This window comes from Bombina bombina, chromosome 1 (genome assembly GCF_027579735.1).
Source record: "Bombina bombina isolate aBomBom1 chromosome 1, aBomBom1.pri, whole genome shotgun sequence".
NCBI classification, from domain to species: Eukaryota; Metazoa; Chordata; class Amphibia; order Anura; family Bombinatoridae; genus Bombina; species Bombina bombina.
In genome coordinates this window covers 1,217,184,613-1,217,208,208 of record NC_069499.1, presented here as the reverse complement: position 1 = coordinate 1,217,208,208, position 23,596 = coordinate 1,217,184,613, and the positions used below count along the sequence as shown (strand labels likewise).

Genomic DNA, 23,596 nt, shown 5'->3' with positions numbered 1-23,596 from the left:
AAACAACATTATAAACCTAATAATATAGATTGTATCATCATCAAACTAAGTTTAATGAACAAAATCATTTGCTAACAGCACCTAATTAAATAATCACACAACAGACTGCATCATCATCAAACTAAGTTTAATGAACAAAAACGTTTTTTTACTTCTTTTTTTTTCTGCAATCAGTTCTCTGCATTGTTAGCATGTTAGATAATATTGGGTCTGCACCTATTCTATGCATTTCAAACTGCAGTGATTAATAATCAGTTAGGCACCCTCACCTCAAGCTGCTGGACAGGAAGATAATAGGGAAGTGGCTTCTAAATCTTGTTTGCTCGATAGCTCTGGTCTGATCTGTGTACACATATCAATTTCAGTCTGTTAAGTTGCATACATTAGCTGCAAAACAAGCGGACAGCTCCACCTACTGGCTATTTTAATTAGTGCACTGTTTTCCAAAGCTTTTCAATAGCAGTCACATGACTGAAAAAAAGGTAGTTATTCTGAAACGGCGCAAATTGAACCGGCGTAAACCGAGGGCCACCTGAGGTAGCCCTCGGTTTACGCCGGGGTTAGGTTCCAGAAGGAATGGTTGTAAATCGAAACCGTTGTAAATTGAAACCCAGTTTACAATGTAAGTCAACGGGAAGTGAGGGAGTTAGGTTCCAGGCCCCTCTGAAAATTGTCATAAGTAACACCTAATACATTATTTTTAAAGCTTTGAAATGAAGACTTTAAATGCTAAACAGCATTATAAACCTAATAAAATAATCACACAACACAGACTTTACTTGCATTTTTCTGCAAACAGGTCTTTCTATGCATTCCAATCTGGACTGATTTATAGACAGGAAGATCTTGTTCCTTTGAAATCTGCTCGATATCTCAGGTCTGGTTAAACTGATTAATTTCAGCTTGCTTGGCTTGCATATCTTTGCTGCAACACAAGTGGACAGCTCCACCTACTGGCTATTTAAATCAATGCACTGCTTCTCAATGCTTTTCAATAGCAGTCACATGACTGAAAAAAAAGGTTGTTATTCTGAAACGGCGCAAATTGACCGTTGGAAACCGAGGGCCACCTGTGTGTGTGTATATATATATATATATATATATATATATATATATATATATATATATAGGAGTGGCACCCTGTGAGATCTCCACCAATGCCACTACTAGTATGTCATGGGATATATAGGAGAGTGGGAAGCATTCTGTGATGTCTCTACCTATGCCACTACTAGTATGTGAAGGCCCCTATACCACTATTAGTATGGGAAAGTCCCTATGTTACTACTACTTTGTGAAGGTCACCCTGCCACTGCTAGTATGTGAAGTTCTATATGCCACTACTAGTATGTGAAGTTCCCAATGCCACTACAAGTATGTGAAGTTCCCAATGCCACTACAAGTATGTGAAGGTCCCTATGCCACTACTAGTATGTGAAGGCCCCTATTTCACTACTAGTATGTGAAGGTCCCTTTGCACCACTAGTATGTGAAGGTATTATGCCATTGCTAGTATGTGAAGGTCTCTATGCCACCACTAGTAGGTGAAGGTCCCTATGCCACTGCTAGTATGAGAAGGCCCCTATGTTACTACTAGAATGTGAAGGTCTCTATGTTACTACTAGTGTTTGAAGGTCTCTCTGCCACTACTAGCATGTGAAGATCCCTATGTCACTGCTGGAATGTGAAGTTCCATATGCCACTATTAGTAGGTGAAGGTCCCTATGCCACTACTAGTAGGTGAAGGTCCCTATGCCACTGCTAGTATGTGAAGATCCCTATGCCACTGCTAGGGTGCGAAGGTCCCTATGCCACTGCTAGTATGTGAAGGTCCCTATGCCACTACTAGTAGGTGAAGATTCCTATGCCACTGCTAGTATGATAAGTTCCCTATGCCACTACTAGTATGTGAAGATCCCTATGCCACTGCTAGTATAAGAAGGTTCCTTTGCCACCACTAGTATGAGAAGGCTTCTATGCCATCTTATGCCACTGCTAGTATATGAAGTTCCCTATGCCACTGCTAGTATGTGAAGATCCCTATGCCACTACCAGTATGTAGAGGTCCCTATGCCACTACTAGTATGTAAAGGTCCCTATGCCACCACTAGCATTTGAAGGTCTCTATGCCACCACTAGAATGTGAAGGTCCCTATGCCACCACTAGTATGAGAAGGTCCATATGCCACTGCTAGTATGTGAAGGTCTCTATGCCACTGCTAGTATGTGAAGGTCTCTATGCCACTGCTAGTATGTGGAGGTCCATATGCCACTGCTATAATGTGAAGGTCCCTATGCCACCACTAGTATGTGAAGGTCTCTATGCCACCACTAGAATGTGAAGGTCCCTATGCCCCACTACTAGTATGTGAAGGTCTCTATTTCACCACTAGAATGTGAAAGTCCTTATGCCACTGCTAGTATGTGAAGGTCCCTATAACACTGCTAATGTGTGAAGTCCCCTATGCCACCACTAGTATGTGAAGGTCCTTATGCCACTGCTAGTAGGTAAAAGTCCCTATGCCACTACTAGTAGGTGGAGTTCCATATGCCACTGCTAGTTTGTGAAGGTTCCTATGCCACTACTAGTATGTGAAGGTTCCTATGCCACTACTAGTATGTGAAGGTCCCTATGCCACTTCTAGTATCTGAAGATCCCTATGCCACTGCTAGTATCTGAAGGTCCCTATGCTACTTCTATATTCATATACATATATATTAAAAATTGATTCCCATCACTGGGCTACTTACCTCCTTCGCTGTACTCCCATTGGAGCCTATGTAAGCGTGATCTCGTGAGCACAATGCTTCCGTGCATTGCGAATGCGAGGTCGCGTTCACATTGCACCTAACTCGTTGAAGGCAAATATCGCTTTAGCTTAAGCGATATTTTGCGGTTAACTCATAATCTGGCCCCTAGTTGTTAGTATGAATCTATTTTTTGATTAATTAAAAAAAAATGTATTCCCTCCAGTGAGAAAACAGTGATAACTTTATGGCATATTTAAGTAGATGGCATAGTTTACTTGAAAGGTTGCACCAGGGTACTTGATATCTCAATATCTAGTTTCTTTTTTTGTTTCCATTTCTTTGATTAGGTCTCAGTGCCATCAATGCAATTTTCATTTTAAATACTCATATGTACCTCATGGATTTTCAAATATTTCTTCTCTGTGAGCATGTTTACCCCAAGCTGATGTAAGATACATTAGTACAGAATATTAGTTATTGTAATCTTCCGTTTAGCTACACAAGCTTATGCACAAATTAGCTTTAAAGGAATAGTCTAATCAAAATTAAACTTGATGATTCAGATAGAGCATGCATTTTTAAGCAACTTTCTAATTTACTCCTATTATCGATTTTTCTTCATTCTCTTGCTATCTTTATTTGAATGTAAGCTTGCTGATTGATGGCTACATTTAAACACCAATCAGAAAGTGCTACCTATGTGCTGAACCAAAAATGGGCCGGCACCTATGTTTACTTTCTTGCTTTTTCAAATAAAGATACCAAGAGAACGAAGAAAATGTGATAACAGGAGTAAATTAGAAAGTTGATTAAATTGGCATGCTCTATCTGAATCATGACAGTTTAATTTTGACTAGACTATTCCTTAAAACAAAGTCAGTTTTTCTTTTGAACGTTTGCTCAATTTATAATCAGAAGTTACAGAGCCTAGCACCTGAACAATGCTTGGTGTGCATAGTGTAGTAATGGATTCACTCACAAATGGGATCAATTCAAGTCATGAGAGGACTTAGGGCTAGATTTATTAAGCCCTTATGGCAGCAAGTTCTCACAAGAACTTGCTCGTCGCAATTTAACAAGCAGCGGTCACCAGACCGCTGCTTCCCTAAACTCTTCGCCACCTCTGAACTGGCGAAATTCAATCTCCTCGGTCGAGTCCGACTGAGGAGATTGACAGCTCCTGCCCGTGTGTGATTGGTTGTGCGCGGGCAGGGGGCGGGATTGCACGCAAGCGCAAAATTGCGCTCGTGTGCAATGTTAATTACCTACGGGTAATTTCGCCCCGCCACAGGCGAGCTGAGGCGTACAGGGGCGCGTATACGTGCCCCTGTACGCCTCAGCTATGATAAATCTAGCCCTGAATGCTGGGAATTGATTTGAAACATTTTCCTATCCAGAATGTCTCTATGACTGCAATCACATGAGTCAAAATAATAGGATATATTTCATTAAGAAGCTAAATGACAGAAAACGCAAGCAAAATAAATAAAGTAATTTACAAATAATACTTCACATTAGAAAGTATTTTATAAGGAATTCCATTTGTCCCTTTACAAAAAGAGCAAAGTGTTCTCCTCCAATGAATATTAGAGCCCATTGTACGGGAACATCAATCTCATGAGCAACACGTGTCACGTGTGTCTTCTTCTATTGCATGTGGTCTAGATATCATACTTCAGAATATACAGAGTTTTGAGGGGAAGTTCTTCAAATAGCAGTATCTGTATGAATACTAATTTAAAAATAACTCTGCACATTGTGCTTTTGGCTAAGTTTTACACGTAAATTTATTTTTATTTGACTAAACCGAAATCTAATATTTAAACCCTAAAAACCTACATTTGTAATATGGCAAATCACCAACTGATCACAGAAATCTGCAACTTATTCAGTCAGAACGAGTCATGGAAGTCATACCCTGCAGCTGCCAAAGACACTGAAAAAAAATGTGCACATTTCAGTTTTAAAAAAGCAAAAAACTGTTTTCAATGTACACATCCTTGTCATTGTATTTAGCAACAGAGACAGCAGACTATACATCTCTTATGTAAGATTGTACATCTTATAGCTACCTGTAAACCCAAGAATGTAAAAAATGAATACTTGGTTATGTATTACAGGATGATCTCTCTGCTCAGTAAATTCAGGATTGGCTTCCATGAGCTGCTTATTCTTCCAGATATCAACCAAAAACCTCGCCCAGAACAGTAAGTGGCTTCATGTATGATGTACTGTACTGTATGTATAAAACTGTAAGTGTAAGTACTGCAGGGCAGTGAATATTGCTAGTACAATACAGGGCTTTTAAATTGTGACACAAGTGGTAAATACATGCAGGTATAACTGATCAATGACTAATAATCAACACTTCTTTATGCTGCCAAAGACATAATTATGAGTGATATGTTTTAGTTTCCGACCCTAATACAGAAAAAATGTAACAATGTTCAATTCACATTTTGGAGTATGATTTGTTAATAATTCACACTCCTCTTTCTGGTTGGTTGGTTAATTAATTATTAAAAGTAGCCTTAATTCACTGATCATAGAGTGGCTACAAGGGGCTCGATCACATACTTAGCAACATGCACAAAATCGTGTGTCGCCAATTTTTTTTGTCTAATCGAGCAATTACATACCCGGCGCAGCAGACAAGTTACACGCGTATATTTTACACATCACGCACATTTTTTACTCCCATAAACTAACATAGAACTGACGTCGCCAGTCGGTATCACATATGCAGCGCAAGGATTACGCGCACAGAATGGAGATATTTTATCCCATTTTCATCTCGCCACACATAGGCAGGTGCAGCAACCCTTGCACGTAGTAAAAAAGCACCGTAACTCCAAAGCCTTACCAAACACCTAATGTATTCGCAATATCAACCCCTAAACCGCCATCCCCCCCCATCGCAATGTCTAATACAATTTATTAACCCCTAATCCATCAACCACCCACATCGCAAAGTCTAATAGAAGATATTAACCCCTAATCTGCCAACCACCCACATCGTGAACACCTAATTAAACTATTAACCCCTAAACCGCCAACCACCCACAACGCAAAGTATTTAATTAAACTATTAACCCCTAAATCACCATCCCCACAACGCAAAGTATTTAATAAACCTATTAACCCCTAATCCACCATCCCCCACAACAAAAACTACCTAAAAAAACTATGAACCTCTAAACCGCCATCCCTCCACAAACGCAAAGTACCTAATAAAACTATTAACACCTAAAACACCAACCCCCCACATCACAAACACCTAATTCTAATATTAACACCACCTAAACCGCCAACCCCCCACAATCCAATGTATTAAACTAATAACTAAGCCCCCTAACCTAACACCCCCTAACTTAACCCCATTTAAATTACACTGAAATCAAATTAAAAAGATACTAACTTAAACATTAATAAAAAATTACAAAAAATAAAAAAAACTAAATTACTAAAAAACTAACATTACAGAAAAAAACTAACATGACAAAAAACCCTAAAATTACAAAAAATAAAAAAAACCTAACGTTACAAAAAATAACAAACAAAATTATCCAAAAGAAAAAAAATTATTCCTATTCTAATACCCCCGTTTAAAAAAAAAAAAAAAACTTAAAATAACCCCCCCCTAATCTATAAATAAACTACCAATAGCCCTTAAAATGGTCTTTCCAAATGTTATCTTTCATGATTCAGATAGAGCATGCAATTTTAAGCAACTTTTTAATTTACTTCTATTATCAATTTTTCTTTGTTCTTTTGGTATCTTTATTTGAAAAAGCAGGAATCTAAGCTAAGAAGCCAGCCCATTTGCTTCATTTGCTGGATAGCGCTTGCTGATTGGTGATTACATTTAGCCACCAATCAGCAAACGCAACCCAGGTGCTGAAACAAAAATGGGCCTGCTCCCAAGTTTAAATTCCTGCTTTTTCAAATAAAGATAGCAAAAGTACAAAGAAAAATTAATAATAGAAGTAAATTGGAAAGTTACTTAAAATTGCATGATCTATCTGAAAGATTTTTTTTGGGTTTAGTATCCTGTTAACAGCTCTTTTGCAAATAAAATAAACAAATTACCCCCTAACATTACAACCCCCCCCCCAAAAAAAAAAAAACTTATCTAAAATGTTATCCTTGGCTCCTAACTAGGGATGGCGAATGTTTCTAAAAATTCGAAATTTAAAACGAATTTTGATACATTCGTTCGTTCAAATCAAATTTCGAATGTTTATATTACATTCTAACATTCTATTTTTGAATTTTCGTTTTCGAATTTTTCAATAATATTCGAAAACATTTGTTCGAATAATAGAATGTTTTGCTATGTATTCATTCAATTTCGAAATGTAATATTCGAATTCGAATGTGACATTCAAATTTGAAATAGTATTTCTGGTCTACAACTGTGTGTAATAAATGTAATATTCGAATTTGAATGCTACATTCGACACTGTGTTTTAAATGTGATATTCGATTCAAATGTGATATTCGATTCAAATGTGACATTCAAATTCGAAATAGTATTTCTAGTCTAATACTCGCCTAGATTTAGAGTTTTGCGGCCAAAGGGGTGCGTTAGCTAAGAGTGGTTTTCCCCCCCCCCCCCGCACCTTTAATACAACGCTGGTATTTAGAGTTCTCTGAAGGGCTGCGTTAGGCTCCAAAAAGGGAGCGTACAGGCATATTTACCGCCACTGCAACTCTAAATACCAGCGTTGCTTACGGACGCGGCCAGCTTCAAAAACGTGCTCATGCACGATTCCCCCATAGGAAACAATGGGGCAGTTTGAGCTGAAAAAAAACCTAACACCTGCAAAAAAGCAGCGTTCAGCTCCTAACGCAGCCCCATTGTTTCCTATGGGGAAACACTTCCTAAGTCTGCACCTAACATGAACCCCGAGTCTAAACACCCCTAACCTTACACTTATTAAACCCTAATCTGCCGACCCCGCTATCGCTGACTTCTGCATATTATTTTTAACCCCTAATCTGCCGCTCCGTACACCGCCGCAACCTACGTTATCCCTATGTACCCCTAATCTGCTGCCCCTAACACCACCGACCCCTATATTATATTTATTAACCCCTAATCTGCCGCCCCCAACGTCGCCGCCACCTACCTTCAATTATTAACCCCTAATCTGCCGACCGGACCTCACCGCTACTCTAATAAATGTATTAACCCCTAAAGCTAAGTCTAACCCTAACACTAACACCCCCCTAAGTTAAATATAATTTCTTTCATGTAATTAGCAAGAGTCCATGAGCTAGTGACGTATGGGATATACATTCCTACCAGGAGGGGCAAAGTTTCCCAAACCTCAAAATGCCTATAAATACACCCCTCACCACACCCACAATTCAGTTTTACAAACTTTGCCTCCGATGGAGGTGGTGAAGTAAGTTTGTGCTAGATTCTACGTTGATATGCGCTCTGCAGCAAGTTGGAGCCCGGTTTTCCTCTCAGCGTGCAGTGAATGTCAGAGGGATGTGAGGAGAGTATTGCCTATTTGAATGCAGTGATCTCCTTCTACGGGGTCTATTTCATAGGTTCTCTGTTATCGGTCGTAGAGATTCATCTCTTACCTCCCTTTTCAGATCGACGATATACTCTTATATATACCATTACCTCTACTGATTCTCGTTTCAGTACTGGTTTGGCTTTCTACAAACATGTAGATGAGTGTCCTGGGGTAAGTAAATCTTATTTTCTGTGACACTCTAAGCTATGGTTGGGCACTTTGTTTATAAAGTTCTAAATATATGTATTCAAACATTTATTTGCCTTGACTCAGAATGTTCAACATTCCTTATTTTTCAGACAGTCAGTTTCATATTTGGGATAAATGCATTTGTTTCAATCATTTTTTCTTACCTTAAAAATTTGACTTTTTCCCTGTGGGCTGTTAGGCTCGCGGGGGCATAAAATGCTTCATTTTATTGCGTCATTCTTGGCGCTGACTTTTTTGGCGCAAATTTTTTTTTCTGTTTCCGGCGTCATACTTGTCGCCGGAAGTTGCGTCATTTGTTGACGTTTTTTTGCGTCAAAAATGTCGGCGTTCCGGATGTGGCGTCATTTTTGGCGCCAAAAGCATTTAGGCGCCAAATAATGTGGGCGTAATTTTTGTCTCCACATTATTTAAGTCTCATTATTTATTGCTTCTGGTTGCTAGAAGCTTGTTCACTGGCATATTTTTCCCATTCCTGAAACTGTCATTTAAGGAATTTGATCAATTTTGCTTTATATGTTGTTTTTTTTTCTTTTACATATTGCAAGATGTTCCACGTTGCAACTGAGTCAGAAGATACTTCAGGAAAATCACTGACCAGTGCTGGAGCTACCAAGCTAAGTGTATCTGCTATAAACTTTTGGTATCTGTTTCTCCAGCTGTTGTTTGTATTGCATGTCATGTCAAACTTATTAATGCAGATAAAATTTCCTTTAGTACTGTTACATTACCTGTTGCTGTTCCGTCAACATCTAATTTTCAGAGTGTTCCTGATAACATAAGAGATTTTTTTTTTTTTTTAAATCCATTAAGGAGGCTATGTCTGTTATTTCTCCTTCTAGTATACATAAAAGTCTTTTAAAACTTCTCTTTTTTCAGATGAATTTTTAAATGAACATCATCATTCTGATACTGATAATGGTTCTTCTGGTTCGGAGGTTTCTGTCTCGGAGGTTGATGCTGATAAATCTTTGTATTTGTTCAAGATGGAATTTATTCGTTCTTTACTTAAAGAAGTATTATTTGCATTAGAAATAGAGGATTCTGGTCCTCTTGATACTAAATGTAAACGTTTAAATAAGGTTTTTAAATCTCCTGTAGTTATTCCAGAAGTGTTTAATCTCCCTGATGCTATTTCTGAAGTAATTTCCAGGGAATGGAATAATTTGGGTAATTTATTTACTCCTTCTAGACGTTTAAGCAATTATATCCTGTGCCATCTGACAGATTAGAGTTTTTTGGGACAAAAATCCTTAAGGTTATGGGGCTGTCTCTACTCCTGCTAATGTACTACTATTCCTACGGCAGATAGTACTTCATTTAAGGATCCTTTAGATAGGAAAATTGAATCCTTTCTAAGAAAAGCTTACTTATGTTCAGGTAATCTTCTTAGACCTGCTATATTTTTAGCGGATGTTGCTGCAGCTTCAACTTTTTGGTTAGAAGCTTTAGCGCAACAAGTAACAGATCATAATTTTATAGCATTATTATTATTCTATAACATGCTAATAATTTTATTGGTGATACCATCTTTTGATATCATTAGAGTTGATGTCAGGTATATGTCTCTAGCTATTTTAGCTAGAAAAGCTTTATGGATTAAACTTGGAATGCTGATATGTCTTCTAAGTCAACTTTGCTTTCCCTTTCTTTCCAGGGTAAATAATCATTTTCGTTCCTTTCCTCACAACAAGGAACAAAAGCCTGATCCTTCATCCTCAGGAGCGGTATCAGTTTGGAAACTATTTCCAGTTTGGAATATATCCAAGCCTTATAGAAACCTATAGCCAGCTCCTAAGTACCTATGAAGGTGCGGCCCTTATTCCAGCTCAGCTGGTATGGGGCAGATTACGTTTTCTTCAAAGAAATTTGGATCAATTCCGTTCTCAATCTCTGGTTTCAGAACATTGTTTCAGAAAGGTACAGAATTGGCTTCAAGTTAAGGCCTCCTGCTTAGAGATTTTTTTCTTTCCCGTGTCCCAGTTAACACAGCAAAGGCTCAGCATTTCTGAAATGTGTTTCAGATCTAGAGTTGGCTGGAGTAATTATGCCAGTTCCAGTTCTGGAACAGGGGCTGGGGTTTTATTTTATCTCTTCATTGTACCAAAGAAGGTCAATTCCTTCAGACCAGTTCCGGATCTATCATTATTGAATCGTTATGTTAGGATACCAACATTCAAGATGGTTACTGTAGGACTATCCTGCCTTTTGTTTAACAAGGGCATTATATGTCTACAATAGATTTACAGGATGTGTATCTGCATATTCCGATTCATCCAGATCACTTTTAGTGTCTGAGATTCTCTTTTTAGACAAGCATTACCAGTTTTGTGGCTCTACCGTTTGGCCTAGCCTCAGTTCCAAGAATTTTTTTCAAAGGTTCTCGGTGCCCTTCTTTCTGTAATCAGAGAACAGGGTTTTGGTATTTCCTTATTTGGACGATATCTTGGTACTTGCTCAGTCTTCTCATTTTCGAAGAATCTCATACGAATCGACTTGTGTTGTTTCTTCAAGTTCATGGTTGGAGGATCAATTTACCAATCAGTTCATTGATTCCTCAGACAAGGGTAACCTTTTTAGGTTTCTAGATAGATTCAGTGTCTATGACTCTGTCCTTGTCAGACAAGAGAAGTTTAACATTGATATCAGCTTGTCAAAACCTTCAGTCACAATCATTCCCTTTGGTAGCCTTATGCATGGAAATGTTAGGTCTTAGGACTACCGCATCAGATGCGATCTCCTTTGCTCGTTTTCACATGCGACCTCTTCAGCTCTGTATGCTGAACCAATGGTGCAGGGATTACTCAAAGATATCTCAATTAATATCTTTAAACAGATTTTATGACACTCTCTGACATGGTGGACAGATCACCATCGTTTGGTTCAGCGGGCTTCTTTGTTCTTCCGACCTGGACTATAATCTCAACAGATGCAAGTCTTACAGGTTGGGGAGCTGTATGGGGGTATCTGACGGCACAAGGGGTTTGGGAATCTCAGGAGGTGAGATTTCCGATCAATATTTTGGAACTCCGTGCAATTTTCAGAGCTCTTCAGTCTTGGCCTCTTCTGAAGAGAGAGTTGTTCATTTGTTTTCAGATAGACAATGTCACAACTGTGGCATACATCAATCATCAAGGAGGGACTCACAGTCCTCTGGCTATGAAAGCAGTATCTCGAATTTTGGTTTGGGCGGAATCCAGCTCCTGTCTAATCTCTGCGGTTCATATCCCAGGTATGGACAATTGGAAAGTGGATTATCTCAGTCGCCAAACGTTGCACTTGGGTGAATGGTCTCTTCACCCAGAGGTATTTCCTCAGATTGTTCAAATGTGGGAACTCCCAGAAATAGATCTGATGGCTTCTCATCTAAACAAGAAACTTCCCTGGTATCTGTCCGGATCCCAGGATCCTCGGGCGGAGGCAGTGGATGCATTTTCACTTCCTTGGAAGTATCATCCTGCCTATATCTTTCCGCCTCTAGTTTTTCTTCCAAGAGTAATCTCCAAGATTCTGAAGGAATGCTCGTTTGTTCTGCTGGTAGCTCCGGCATGGCCTCACAGGTTTTGGTATGCGGATCTGGTCCGGATGGCCTCTTGCCAACTGTGGACTCTTCCGTTAAGACCAGACCTTCTGTCGCAAGGTCCTTTTTTCCATCAGGATCTGAAATCCTTAAATTTAAAGGTATGGAGATTGAACGCTTGATTCTTGGTCAAAGAGGTTTCTCTGACTCTGTGATTAATACTATGTTACAGGCGCGTAAATCTGTATCTAGAGAGATATATTATAGAGTCTGGAAGACTTATATTTCTTGGTGTCTTTCTCATCATTTTTCTTGGCTTTCTTTTAGAATACCGAGAATTTTACAGTTTCTTCAGGATGGTTTAGATAAGGGTTTGTCCGCAAGTTCCTTGAAAGGTCAAATCTCTGCTCTTTCTGTTCTTTTTCATAGAAAGATTGCTATTCTTCCTGATATTCATTGTTTTGTACAAGCTTTGGTTCGTATAAAACCTGTCATTAAGTCAATTTCTCCTCTTTGGAGTTTGAATTTGGTTCTGGGGGCTCTTCAAGCTCCTCCGTTTGAACCGATGCATTCATTGGACATTAAATTACTTTCTTGGAAAGTTTTGTTCCTTTTGGCAATCTCTTCTGCCAGAAGAGTTTCTGAATTATCTGCTCTTTCTTGTGAGTCTCCTTTTCTGATTTTTCATCAGGATAAGGCGGTGTTGCGAACTTCTTTTGATTTTTTACCTAAAGTTGTGAATTCCAACAACATTAGTAGAGAATTTGTGGTTCCTTCATTATGTCCTAATCCTAAGAATTCTAGGGAGAAATCGTTGCATTCTTTGGATGTTGTTAGAGCTTTGAAATATTATGTTGAAGCTACTAAGTCTTTCCGTGAGACTTCTAGTTTATTTGTTATCTTTTCCGGTTCTAGAAAAGGCCAGAAAGCTTCTGCCATTTCTTTGGCATCTTGGTTGAAATCTTTATTTCATCATGCTTATGTCGAGTCGGGTAAAACTCCGCCTCTAAGGATTTCAGTTCATTCTACTAGTTCAGTTTCTACTTCCTGGGCGTTTAGGAATGAAGCTTCAATTGATCAGATTTGCAAAGCAGCAACTTGGTCCTCTTTGCATACTTTTTCTAAATTCTACCATTTTGATGTGTTTTCTTCTTCTGAAGCAGTTTTTGGTAGAAAAGTACTTCTGGCAGTGGTTTCAGTTTGAATCTTCTGCTTATGTTTTTCATTAAACTTTATTTTGGGTGTGGATTATTTTCAGCAGGAATTGGCTGTCTTTATTTTATCCCTCCCTCTCTAGTGACTCTTGTGTGGAAAGATCCACATCTTGGGTAGTCATTATCCCATACGTCACTAGCTCATGGACTCTTGCTAATTACATGAAAGAAAACATAATTTATGTAAGAACTTACCTGATAAATTCATTTCTTTCATATTAGCAAGAGTCCATGAGGCCCGCCCTTTTTTGTGGTGGTTATGATTTTTTTGTATAAAGCACAATTATTCCAATTCCTTATTTTATATGCTTTCGCACTTTTTTCTTATCACCCCACTTCTTGGCTATTCGTTAAACTGAATTGTGGGTGTGGTGAGGGGTGTATTTATAGGCATTTTGAGGTTTGGGAAACTTTGCCCCTCCTGGTAGGAATGTATATCCCATACGTCACTAGCTCATGGACTCTTGCTAATATGAAAGAAATGAATTTATCAGGTAAGTTCTTACATAAATTATGTTTTTATTCTAAAGAAATAAAATAATTCTTATTAAATAAATTAATCCTATTTAAAGCTAAATACTTACCTGTAAAATAAACCCTAATATAGCTACAATATAAATAATAATTATATTGTAGCTATTTTAGGATTACTATTTATTTTACAGGCAACTTTGTATTTATTTTAACAAGGTACAATAGCTATTAAATAGTTAATAACTATTTAATAGTTACCTAGTTAAAATAATTACAAAATTACCTGTAAAATAAATCCTAACCTAAGTTACAATTAAACCTAACACTACACTATCAATAAATTAATTAAATAAACTATCTACAATTATCTACAATTAAATCAACTAAACTAAATTACAAAAAAAAACACTAAATTACAAAAAGCAACAAACACTAAATTGCAAAAAATAAAAAAAGATTACAAGAATTTTAAACTAATTACACCTACTCTAAGCCCCCTAAAAAAATAACAAAGCCCCCCAAAATAAAAAAATGCCCTACCCTATTCTAAAATAAAAATTTTACAGCTCTTTTACCTTACCAGCCCTTAAAAGGGCCTTTTGCGGGGGAAGGCCCCAAAGAAAACAGCTCTTTTGCATTTAAATAAACATACAATACCCCCCAACATTACAAACCACCACCCACATACCCCTAATCTAACCCAAACCCCCCTTAAAAAACCTAACACCTAAGCCCCTGAAGATCTTCCTACCTTGTCTTCACCACGCCGGGTATCACTGATCCGTCCAGAAGAGGGTCCTAAGTATTCATCCTATCTGGCAAGAAGAGGTCCAGAAGAGGCTCCGAAGTCTTCATCCTATCCGGCAAGAAGAGGAGATCAGGACCGGCAAACATCTTCATCCAAGCGGCATCTTCTATCTTCTTCCATCCGGCGCGGAGCGGGACCATCTTGAAGCAGCCGACGCGGATCCATCCTCTTCTAACGATGTCCTAAGTCCCAATGAAGGTTCCTTTAAATGACGTCATCCAAGATGGCGTCCCTCGAATTCCGATTGGCTGATAGGATTCTATCAGCCAATCGGAATTAAGGTAGGAAAAATCTGATTGGCTGATGGAATCAGCCAATCAGATTCAAGTTCAATCGGATTGGCTGATCCAATCAGCCAATCAGATTGAGCTTGCATTCTATTGGCTGATCGGAACAGCCAATAGAATGCAAGCTCAATCTGATTGGCTGATTGGATCAGCCAATCCGATTGAACTTGAATCTGATTGGCTGATTCAATCAGCCAGTCAGATTTTTCCTACCTTAATTCCGATTGGCTGATAGAATCCTATCAGCCAATCAGAATTTGAGGGACGCCAATCTTGGATGATGTCATTTAAAGGAACATTTATTCGGACTTAGGACGTCGTTAGAAGAGGATGGATCGGCGTCAGCTGCTTCAAGATGGTCCCGCTCCGCGCCGGATGGAAGAAGATGGAAGATGCCGCTTGGATGAAGATGTTTGCCGGTCTGGATCTCCTCTTCTTGCCGGATAGGATGAAGACTTCGGAGCCTCTTCTGGACCTCTTCTTGCCGGATAGGATGAAGACTTCGGACCCTCTTCTGGACGGATCGGTGATACCCGGCGTGGTGAAAACAAGGTAGGAAGATCTTCAGGGGCTTAGTGTTAGTTTTTTTAAGGGGGGTTTGGGTTAGATTAGGGGTATGTGGGTGGTGGGTTGTAATGTTGGGGGGGGGTATTGTATGTTTTTTTACAGGCAAAAGAGCAGAATTCTTTGGGGCATGCCCCGCAAAAGGCCCTTTTAAGGGCTGGTAAGGTAAAAGAGCTGTAAAATATTTATTTTAGAATAGGGTAGGGCATTTTTTTATTTTCGGGGGCTTTGTTATTTTTTAAGGGGGCTTAGAGTAGGTGTAATTAGTTTAAAATTCTTGTAATCTTTTTTTATTTTTTGTAATTTAGTGTTTGTTTTTTGTAATTTAGTGTTTGTTTTTTGGAATTTAGTGTGTGTTTTTTTTGTAATTTAGTGGGGTTTTTTTTGTATTTTAGTGTTTGTTTGTTTTTGTAATTTAGTTTAGTTGATTTAATTGTAGATAATTGTAGATAGTTTATTTAATTAATTTATTGATAGTGTAGTGTTAAGTTTAATTGTAACTTAGGTTAGGATTTATTTTACAGGTAATTTTGTAATTATTTTAACTAGGTAACTATTAAATAGTTATTAACTATTTAATAGCTATTGTACCTGGTTAAAATAAATACAAAGTTGCCTGTAAAATAAATATTAATCCTAAAATAGCTACAATATAATTATTCATTATATTGTAGCTATATTAGGGTTTATTTTACAGTTAAGTATTTAGTTTTAAATAGAAATACTTTAGTTAATAAGATTTATTTTATTTCATTAGATTTAAATTATATTTAACTTAGGGGGGTGTTAGGGTTAGGGTTAGACTTAGCTTTAGGGGTTAATACATTTATTATAGTAGCGGTGAGGTCCGGTCGGCAGATTAGGGGTTAATAATTGTAGGTAGGTAGCGGCGACGTTGGGGGGGGGCAGATTAGGGGGTAATAAATATTATGTAGGGGTTGGCGATGTTAGGGGCAGCAGATTAGGGGTACATAGGGATAATGTAGGTTGCGGCGCTGTGCGGTCGGCAGATTAGGGGTTAAAAAAATTAATAGAGTGGCAGCGATGTGGGGGGGCTCGGTTTAGGGGTGCATAGGTAGTTTATGGGTGTTAGTGCACTTTAGAGCACAGTAGTTAAGAGCTTTATGAACCGGCGTTAGCCCAGAAAGCTCTTAACTCCTGGCTTTTTTCTGCGGCTGGAGTTTTGTCGTTAGATTTCTAACGCTCACTTCAGCCAAGACTCTAAATACCAGCGTTAGAAAGATCCCATTGAAAAGATAGGATACGCAATTGACGTAAGGGGATCTGCGGTATGGAAAAGTCGCGGCTGGAAAGTGAGTGTTAGACCCTTTCCTGACAGACTCTAAATACCAGCGGGCGGCTAAAACCAGCGTTAGGACCCCTAAATCTAGGCGACTGTGTTTTATAAATGTAATATTCGAATTTGAATGTGACATTCGAATTCAATGTGACATTCAAATTTGAAATAATATTTCTAGTCAACAACTGTGTTTAATAAATTTAATATTCGAATTCGAATGCTACATTCAAATTCGAATGTCACATTCGAATTTGAAATAGTATTTCTAGTCTAATACTGTGTTTTAAATGTGATATTCGATTTGAATGTGATATTCGATTCGAATGTGATATTCGATTCGAATGTGATATTCAATTCGAATGTGACATTCGAATTCGAAATAGTATTTCTAGTCTAATACTGTGTTTTATAAATGTAATATTCGAATTCGAATGTGACATTCGATTCGAATGTGATATTCGATTCAAATGTGACATTCGAAATAGTGTTTCTAGTCTACAATTGTGTTTTATAAATGTAATATTCGAATTTGAATGTGATATTCGAATGTAACATTCAAATTCAAATGTGACATTCGAAAGCTGTAAATAACATTCGAAAATCAAATTTTTAAGACTATTCGTTCTTATCAACATTCTATTATGTAAATCGCATTTCTACAAAAACATTCATTCTAACATTCGAATTCGGATATAAACACATTCGCCCATCCCTACTCTTAACTTTTAGGGTTATTCTCCATATATCTATATACGAACACCACTGTCTGGCTCCTAAAAGTATGTCTGACTCCTAAATATTCTTACTAGCTCCTAAATTTTAAACAGATTTCTCGACCACTGGGCATTGGGACCAGAAAGGTACTAGAATGGGGCAAGACCACCATACATGCATAAAGGTGCTCCTTTCCCCTCAATTTCTCCAGCATCTGTCTGCCATAGTGGGAAATATCATACTATACAGTATGTGGGGTTAGATACCACCTAATAAGAACTTTGTAAATTGTTTCTAAAATTGAGGCTGAAATAGAAGCTTTGGCCGTGCGCTGGCCAAAGGTTTTGAAAATGACACAAATTAATTTTCACAAAGTCTGCTGCCTCAGTTTTTATGATGGCAATTTGCATATACTCCAGAATGAAGAGTGATCAGATCAATTGCAATTAATCTTTGCCATGAAAATTAACTTAATCCTCAAAAAAACATTTCCACTGCATTTCAGCCCTGCCACAAAAGGACCAGCTGACATCATGTCAGTGATTCTCTCGTTAACACAGGTGTCAGTGTTGATGAGGACAAGGCTGGAGACCACTCTCTCATGCTGAGTGAGTTAGAATAACAGACTGAAAGCTTTAAAAGGAGGGTGGTGCTTTAAATCATTGTTCTTCCTCTGTTAACCATGGTTACGTTCAAGGAAACACATGCAGTCATCATTGCTTTGCACAAAAAGGGATTCACGGGCAAGGATATTGCTGCTACTAAGATTGCAGCTAAATCAACCATTTATCGGATCATCAAGAACTTCAAGGAAAGAGATTCAATTGTTGTGAAGAAGGCTTCAGGGCGCCCAAGAAAGTTCAGCGAGCTCCAGGACCGTCTCCTAAAGTTGATTCAGCTGCAGGATCGGGGCACTACCAGTGCAAAGCTTGCTCAGGAATGGCAGCAGGCAGGTGTGAGTGCACCTACACGCACAGTGAGGCGGAAACTTTTGGAGGATGGCCTGGTGTCAAGAAGGGCAGCAAAGAAGCCTTTTCTCTCCACGAAAAACATCAGGGACAGACTGATACTCTGCAAAAGGTACAGGGATTGGACTGCTGAGGACTGGAGTAAAGTCATTTTCTCTGATGAATCCCCTTTTCGATTGTTTGGGGCATCTGGAAAAAACCTTGTTCGGAGAAGAAAAGGTGAGCGCTACCATCAGTCCTGTGTCATGCCAACAGTAAAGCATCCTGAGACCATTCATGTGTGGGGTTGCTTCTCAGCCAAGGGAGTGTGCTCACTAACAATTTTGCCTAAGAACACAACCATGAATAAAGAATGGTACAAAAACATTCTCCAAGAGCAACTTCTCCCAACCATCCAAGAACAGTTTGTTGACGAACAATGCATTTTCCAACATGATGGAGCACCTTGCCATAAGGCAAAAGTGGTAACTAAGTGGCTTGGGGAACAAAACATCAAAATTTTGGATCCATGGCAAGGAAACTCCCCAGTCAGGATGTGGCCCAGATGTTGATTGACAGCATGCCAGGGCGAATTGCAGAGATCTTGAAAAAGAAGGGTCAACACTGCAAATATTGTATGTAATTGTCAATAAAAGCCTTTGACACTTATGAAATCCTTGTAATTATACTTCAGTATACCATAGTAACATCTGACAAAAGATCTAAAAACACTGAAGCAGCAGACTTTGTAAGCATTAATTTTAAAAAATATTTTTTTTTAATTTGTGTCATTCTCAAAACTTTTGGCCAGTTCTGTACACTGGAAAAATTACATTATCAGTTAATGGATCAAATGAAACTCTATTATAAAGTTGCTGATTTATTGCATATTCAGGTATAATTTTCCAGTCTGTAATATTTAGTTTTCTAACAAGGATACTTAAGGAACAAGGTGGATCCTTATGGGACTGATTATTCCTTTTAAAGGTTGGGGATTTATTGGGCAGCAGTTCAGGGCACTGTTTCTGTCATGTGAAGGCTTTTATGATTTTGGCTATAGGGATTTGTTTGTACAAGTTTACCTTTTATTTAGTTTGGGTAATATCTATTTAAGAAAGTTGTTGGATTGCACCTTACTTTTGAATTTGCAATCCTGTTACCGCTCTATTACTTCCTGAGTGCTGAACAGTTTGTTTCTAGCAGGCTGTTTAGAAGCCAGATTTTCAAGGAGACAGACCGGATTTTCTAGCATTAGATCGTTTTTCCTGCCTGTCGCTTCTCTCTGATGTTTGCAGCTTTCTAGGATCTGCAGTTTTAACAGGATTTATCTGTTGGTGTGGATTAGATTCCTGGTTACCGGTTGGGTCAGTCTCTCCAGCATGGCAGCGGTGTAGAGAATTATTTATCTATTCTTAGAATTTTATTCTATTTTTTTATATTGAAATTAGAATATAAGGGAAATAAAGTGCTATTTTATTTACTATGGGAGCCAATCCCAAGCTTTCTCTGTCATTTGATAAATGTCTTTATTATGCAGATGCCCAGGTTATACGTCCTGTGCCATTTTGTTCCCCTTGCCTTTATAAGGTTTTATTATCTTAGGATAAGGATTCCTTATCTGATACTTATTGTTCTCAGGATAATGCTGTTCAGGGGTTGTCTCAGCCTTCTGTTAATATGTCCCAGTCTTTGACAGATTCACATGCAGTGCCCTGCGGTTCCTCTCATTCAGTCTCTGGGAGTGTTTGTTTGCCTAAAGATTTTGCTGCACAGTTGACTTCTGCAGTTTCTGCAGCCCTAAGTGTTTTACCTAGTTCTGGTAAAGGGAAGAGGAAATTAAGAACATTTCTATGTGTTCTGATTCCGCCAAGACTGATTTGGTTACTCTTTCTCAGTTATCTAGCAAGGATCATTCCTCTGCAGCTTCTGAGGGCGAGATCTCTGATTCAGAATCTGCAGTTCCTAGTACAATAGATTCTGAGGATGTTAATTTTAGATTTAAACTAGAGCATCTCTGTTTACTTTTGAAGAAGGTTTTAGCTACTTCGGATGACTCTGAAACTGTTGCAGAGGCTCCTAAATAGGCTAATAAATTGAATAGAGTTTTTGTTGTCAAACCTAAACCTGTGGAGATTTTTCCTGTTCGAGATTGCATGTCTGACATTATATCTCAGGAATGGGAGAAGCCAGGTGTTCCTTTTAACCCGTCTCCTGTGTTTAAAAAGTTTAAAAAGTTTCCTGTGGCTGATTCAGTGCGAGATCTGTGGCGCACTGTTACTAGAGTAGAGGGCGCTATATCTACCTTAGCCAAGAGAACTACTATTCCTCTCGGGGATAGTTCCTCTTTTAGAGACCCTATGGAGGGTTATTTAAGAAAAATATTTCTTCATTAGGTTTTGCAGTGACAAGCAGTTGCTAGTATTGTGAAAGTTGCTGGTGCAGCCTCTTATTAGTGTGACTCTTTGTCTGATCTAATTTCAGAGGAGACTACTATAGAGGAGATCCAGGATAGGATCACGGCTCTAAAGCTGGCTAATACTGTCAGTGATGCCAGTATGCAAGTTGTTAGGCTGGGAGCCAAGATTTCTAGTTTTGCGATACTAGCCCGCAGAGCCCTTTGGTTAAAGTCTTGGTCTGCGGATGTCACTTCTAAATTCAAGCTTCTGTCTCTACCTTTTAAGGGTAAGACTTTACTTGGTCCTGGTGTGGCAGAGATCATTTCCACCGTTACTGAAGAATAGACCCAAGGGTTGCCAATAGAATGAGAGCTGCTTAAATTCTATTGGCTGATTTGAACAGCCAATAAGATTTTAGCAGTATGAAAGGGGTACCTTGCATTTCAATCCTCAGTGTGTGGCGGACGATCGCATGAAGAGGACCTTCACGTCGGATCGATGGACCTCTGCCTGGACCTCTGCCTGGGACCTCTGCCTGGGACCTCTGCCTGGGTCCGAAGGGATGAAGAAGATGCCGGTCCCGTGATGGATGAAGAAGATGCCGGTCCTGTGATGGATGAAGATGGAGTCACCTGGATGAAGATGGAGCCGCCATGATGAAGATCCTTCAAGTGGGACTTCAGCAACTGCGAGTACAGAGGGGTTAGTGTTAGGTCTTTTGGGTGTTTTTTTTTTATTATTAGGGTTTGGGCAGTTCTTAAAATAGCTGAATGCCCTTTTAAGGGCAAGAAGAAGAGCTGAATGCCCTTTTAATGGCAATGCCCATACAAATGCCCTATCAGGGCAATGGGTAGATTAGGTTTTTTTAGATAGTTTTTTTTATTTTGGTGGTTTGGGGGTGGGGGTTTGTAATGTTAGTGGGTCTTTGTATTTTTTTTTAGAAAAAGAGCTGATTACTTTAGGACAATGCCTTACAAAAGTTTTTTTTAAGGGCTATTGGTAGTTTATTATAGATTAGGTTTCTTTTATTTTGGGGTGGTTTTTTTAAATGTTTTTTTTTTTTTTTTAAATGAGTATTTGAATAGGAATAATTGTTATTATTTTTGAAAATTTGTTTGTTATTTTGTATAATGTTTTTTTTTTCTTTTTGGAGTGGGTTATTTGTTTTTAGAATAGCCATTTTTTGTTTTAAATGGGCAGCAAAAGAGCTGAATGCCCTTTTAAGGGCAATGCCCATACAAATGCCCTTTTCAGGGCAATGGGTAGATTAGGTTTTAATTTGTTTTGTGCGTTTGGGAGGTGGGGGTTTGTCCCTAACAGTATACAAAGTTTGTATACTGTTAGGGGGTGTTTGTTTTTCTTTTGTAGGAAAAGAGCTGATTTCTTTAGTGCAATGCCCTACAAAAGGCCCTTTTAAGGGCCCTTGGTATTTTATTATAGATTAGGGTTTTTTATTTTGGGGTGTTTTTTTTTTTTAAACAGGTATTAGAATAGGAAAAAAGATTATTATTTTGGATCATTTCGTTTGTTATTTTTTGCAATGGTAAGTTTTTTTTATTTTTTTGTAATTTTAGTGTTTTTTTATTTTCTGTAATGGTAGTTTTTTTTATTTTTGTAATGGTAGGTTTTAGTGTAAGGCAGCTTAGGTTTTATTTCACAGGTAAGTTTGTATTTATTTTAACTAGGTAGTTAGTAAATAGTTAATAACTATTTACTAACTAGTCTACCTAGTTAAAATAAATACAAACTTACCTGTGAAATAAAAATAAAACCTAAGCTAGCTACAATATAACTGTTTTAAATAGGTATTATTTAGTTATTAATTGTAACTTTAATTTAGCTCTATTTTTATTATGTTAAAGTTAGGGGGTGTTAGGTTTAGGGTTAGGGTTAGGGTTACGGTTAGGTTTAGGGTTAGGTTTAGATTTAGGGGTTAATAGTTTAATTTAGGTTGTTGAGATGTGGGGGGCAGGCGGTTTAGGGGTTAATAGGTTTATTTAGTGGTAGTGATGTGGGACGCCAGAGGTTTAGGGGTTAATAGCTTTATTTAGTGGTGGCGATGTCGGAGAGCGGCGGAATAGCGGTTAATATCTTTATTATAGTGTGGGCGATGTTGGGGTTTTAATAGATTTATTTCGGTGGCAGCGATGTCGGGAGCGACAGATTAGGGGTTAATAACACTATGTAGGTGTTGGCGATGTCGGGGGCAGCAGATTAGGGGTGTTTAGACGTGGGGTTTATTTTAGGGTGCTAGGTTTAAACGTAACTTTTTTTTCCCCTATAGACATCAATGGGGCTGCGTTACGGAGCTTTTCATTCTGAGATCGCAGGTGTTAGGTTTTTTTCTGACACTCTCTGCCCATTGATGTCTATGGGGAAAGCGTGCACGAGCACGTCAAAGTAGCGCTTGTATTTTGTGCGGTATTGAGCTCAACGCAGCCATATCGCATGCACAAGCCGGCTTTTTAAAAACTTGTAATGGCAGTGCTATGGAGGTTGAAATAACGCAACTTTTGTTGCGTTCGTTAAATATCCTCTATAGCGCAAAACTTGTAATCTTGGTGTCTGTTAGCTATTCTCCGCTCTCACGGGTGGAAGGTGAATCTTGGGAAAAGTTCCTTGGTGCCAAGTACCATGGTTTGTTTCCTGGGAACAATCATAGACGGAGGTCAGAAAATTCAAGCTTCTGGAGGCCTGTTGTTCTCTTCAGTCCTCTGATCATCCATCCATGGCATGGAAGTAATTGGTCTCATGGTGGCATCCATGGACATTGTTCCATTTGTTCTCTTCCATCTGAGACCTCTACAGTTATGTATGCTCAATCAATGGAATGGAGACCACTCGGATCTCTCTCAGAGGATAGTTTTAGATTTTCAGACA

General features: G+C 38.5%; 1 protein-coding gene across 1 annotated transcript in view; it reads left to right on the top strand.

The window, feature by feature from the left end:
- The window catches only part of SLC12A3 (solute carrier family 12 member 3), a 311,203-nt gene that overhangs the window by 251,186 nt on the left and 36,421 nt on the right, over positions 1-23,596 (top strand). The window contains exon 23 of the mRNA XM_053700267.1: positions 4,872-4,958. Coding sequence (XP_053556242.1) covers positions 4,872-4,958 — 87 coding nt within the window. The remainder of the gene's footprint in view (positions 1-4,871; positions 4,959-23,596) is intronic.